The following is a 3,678-nucleotide window of genomic DNA, read 5'->3' as shown; positions in this document are numbered from 1 at the left end:
AAAGTTGTTACTACCTTAATTCAAGCTGATTTTAAAATGAGTTTGCTTTTGTCATTCTCAGTCACATCAATATGTTGTTAAATAAATCCGTTGAATGCCTCTCCAATATATTCTTAGAAGAGTTCCAAACATCTCTTATTATCAAGTTTTAGTATCTTAGTTCATTTCATAGTTCAATCTTAACTGAACTTAAAATAAAACACATGTATAATACAAAAGGATTGATTTAGCTTAGTTTGATTAGGACATGACCATGGGATGATTATAGAGTTAATCTGGACATAATAAACTTAAAAGGAACCCATTAACTACTTATCTTATAATCAAACCACTTTTTATTCAAATAGAATTGACATTAGCCACCTCTAGGTAAGGCCACTATCCGCGCACAACCCTAATTGATCATGAATGGCCCACTTAATGCATCAGGAAGCCAACTGCTCTGCTCCTAATGACCCCATGGCTGCCAAACTTTTGGAGTCTCATTCATGATCCAATGTCGGTGTCGCGACAGCCAAAGGGGAAAATAGAAAAGCTAGGCTTAAGTGGAACTTAAAGCAACATCCGGGATGGTTAGAGATGCGGACTAAAAGAAATAGGGAAACTTACATAAATACCAAACAAGATATGTAAATACATAAGAATTGTGTGGTATGTAGGTAAATGCTCCATAAAACTTTAGGTGTAAAATATGAGAATATAATAGTTTTGAGTGTTTGTATGTAAATCCCCCTTATGTGGTGTTTGGTAGCATAGTTTTAATAGGATTTAGCCATGGATTTAGCCTAAATCTAGCCAAACATTAAAAAAAAATGAAAACTAAATCCAATGCTCCCTTAAATCGAATTTTTTCACATTCCGACTTTTCTTCTTGTGTTCCTCTTTTACAATGTAAATAAGAATTTACTGAATCAGATTGTGAAGCGAATTTAAAAATTTCCTCCACCATCGCTCGAGAATGAGATTGACTGATTTAATAAAGTCTATTTAACATAAATTCAGGTTGTAATCAAACACCGCCTTAAAAAATTAAAAACAAGTAAACAAACATGCTTTTATTTTTTTTTATAACTTATAAAAATTTAAAAATATAAATTGATTTCAAACTAACTCAAATTATTTACAAATTTATGTTACCAGTCTACAATCCAAAGAATTAACTTATCAAGAAGATGTTGAAGATCAGACCTAGAATATAAAAATAGGAAGACCTATTAGGTAAAAGAGAATTCTTCCCAAAGGACCACAGTGACAAAGGAAAGAAATGGGAAATTAAACATCATTCTTTCAGATGAACTAAGTTCAGCATACTATCTTCAAGCATAATAAAAGTAATCAAACAGATTTAGGATTCATTTGAGGGAGTGTTTAGGCTCTGTTGCTTAGTGCAATGACGCCATCCCTTTCGGATCGATGTTCTGGTTATCTTTCGATTCGCTCATTTGTCGCTGCTTCTCCCCTATGTCAGTCGCAACAAAAATTTTGTATTCAAACACCAATATTAATTTGTGGATTGTAACTTTATAATGGCGCATCTTGATATGTGGGTTTTAAAGGGACTTCTATCAAAAGGGAAATCCACATCAAACTAGGCTAGCGAGTTATTGGCATTGGACAAGTATGTTTTTAAAGCATTTAAGATTAGCCAAATACCCTACAAAAAACAGAAAACTGGAAATTCTTATTAATCTAAGAATGACAAATTATAACTCACGGAAGAGAAGAAAAATAGTAAGATTGAAAATTCAGTATGACAACTAAAGATTTAATCTTAGCAATCACATGACAGCCTACATTGCAACCTAGAACTACAGAGATAAACAAAACATAATGTCATTGAATCTCTATAAAAGACTTTAAAAAAACAAACTAGAAACATTTACGAATCAATGAATTATTGAGCTAAACCTTCTTTTGCCGGATCTTTCAATCTATAAGCAGCTTCTTCATTTTTTTTTAAACCAATCTTTTAATTTATACGGGTTTAAAACCAGAATGTATTTTTACACATAATACTGAGTTAATATAAGTAAATGCTTCAAAACTAAGTTTAACGGGTTACTTGATTTCCAGAAAACTAATGCTGATTAAGCACAAATCTTCATGCAAAGAAAATATCTCAAAACCATTCATAATAAAAAAAACAGGTGCTCAATTAGCCTGTTTTAAATTGAACCTTGCCAAACAAAAAAAAAAATACTACTTTAAATCCTATAGATTTTTGGGATAATTAAATGCATAACACTCGATACATTGCTATTTACAAAATATAGCATGCAGATGATATTTTTGAACCACCAAATTAATTTATTTACGCGTGTCATGATCAAATCATTAAGAATTTGATAAAAAAGAAAAAAATGGGTTGGGATTTTATCATAAATTTTAATGTTTAAGTGAGAATTTGAAAAATGATGAAAGAAGGTGCCAGATTTGTAAATAGCAATGTTTCGGCCGCTATGTATGTAATTGTCCCTAGATTTTAAATAAAATGGAAAAAAAAGTATCAACTAAAAAGGGTTTTTTTTTTTCAAATTTTATGAAGTGGGTTTTCTTCCCCACTTCATTCCGAAAGTTAGAACCAAAGGATTCGTCAAGATTTAATGACTTTAGTCAGCTACGTGAAAGCTCAAATGCCTCATTCCACTACTTTTTTTTCTGCAGCAACACATCCAATTCACTAACGTTAACGTTCAACAGCAGCTCAGCTTTACCTAAGGCATAGTTTCCAAAATTCAAAGCAAGCACACACTACAACAAAAGGAAACTCATTAACCTAGAAAGATGGCGCGGAAGCGGGAGAAGTCCCCTGGACGGAAGCACAAAAGTCGCGAACTTTCTGAGAAAACTCCGGCTGGAAAGGCTGGGCAGTGAATATTCTCTCGAAGCAGCGGGGGCTGAGAGCCTTCACAGCGTCGCAGCACTCTGTGCTCAGCGACACCATCCCCTTCTCCGACGAATCGTAAATGGATGGCATGCATCCCGGCGGTTTTCGGAGAGGATTCCAACACTCCCTGAGTTCTGGATCGCGAAGTATGGGAGAAGGCAGAACACCGGGAGAAGGCCATTTCCACTTTGGTGGTGGCGGCCCTTGGGCAAATGCCGCCGGTAGAGATAAAGAGATGACCAGCAAAACAAGTTCTAGGGTCGCCTTCATCGTCAACGGGCTCTGGCTTTCAAGATTAGGTTTTTCGGGTTTTAGTTTTAGAAGGAACCATTCGGGACGCTGTTCTGCGCGTCTTTTCAGTAAAGGACAATTTTTTTATTATTTTATTTTAGATGCTGTCATATTATATGATTTTTGCATATTTATATTTATACAACATATCAAAAAATTACCGATGTTATTTTCTATATATATATATTATATATATAACAGATTTTAAATTTGAATTTTAATTGAATCTTACTCGATGATGGCTCAAATAAAATTCAAGTAGGTTCAGAAAAAAATTCGAATATGATTTTAGTGAGTTCAAATTATATTCAAATATGATTCAAATGCTATAAGAGCATAGTTAAATAAAATTCAAGTATGTTTTGAGGATTATTTAAATATTGTTCAAATAAAATATAAGGTTCGAACAAAAGCAACCAATGAATTAGGTTCAAGTATTCAAATAGTAAGAGTAGAGTTTAAAAAAATTAAAAATGATTTGACCAAGTTTAAACTATGTT

The 3,678-nt window shown here is 33.2% G+C and overlaps 1 protein-coding gene across 1 annotated transcript; it reads right to left on the bottom strand.

The window, feature by feature from the left end:
- Window positions 1–2,776: 2,776 nt before the first annotated feature.
- LOC110019166 (egg cell-secreted protein 1.4-like) lies at window positions 2,777–3,157 on the bottom strand. The gene has a single exon (XM_020716745.1). The coding sequence runs from the start codon at window positions 3,155–3,157 to the stop codon at window positions 2,777–2,779; it is 381 nt and encodes a 126-aa protein (XP_020572404.1).
- Window positions 3,158–3,678: the final 521 nt, after the last annotated feature.

This window comes from Phalaenopsis equestris, unplaced genomic scaffold, assembly GCF_001263595.1.
Source record: "Phalaenopsis equestris unplaced genomic scaffold, ASM126359v1 Scaffold000053, whole genome shotgun sequence".
NCBI lineage: Eukaryota > Viridiplantae > Streptophyta > Magnoliopsida > Asparagales > Orchidaceae > Phalaenopsis > Phalaenopsis equestris.
The sequence above is the reverse complement of the archived record's forward strand: the minus strand, read 5'-3'. Positions and strand labels throughout refer to the sequence as shown.

Excerpts from the sequence above, each read along its gene's own strand:
- LOC110019166 (XM_020716745.1), bottom strand. The coding sequence starts at position 3,157 with ATGAAGGCGACCCTAGAACTTGTTTTGCTGGTCATCTCTTTATCTCTA.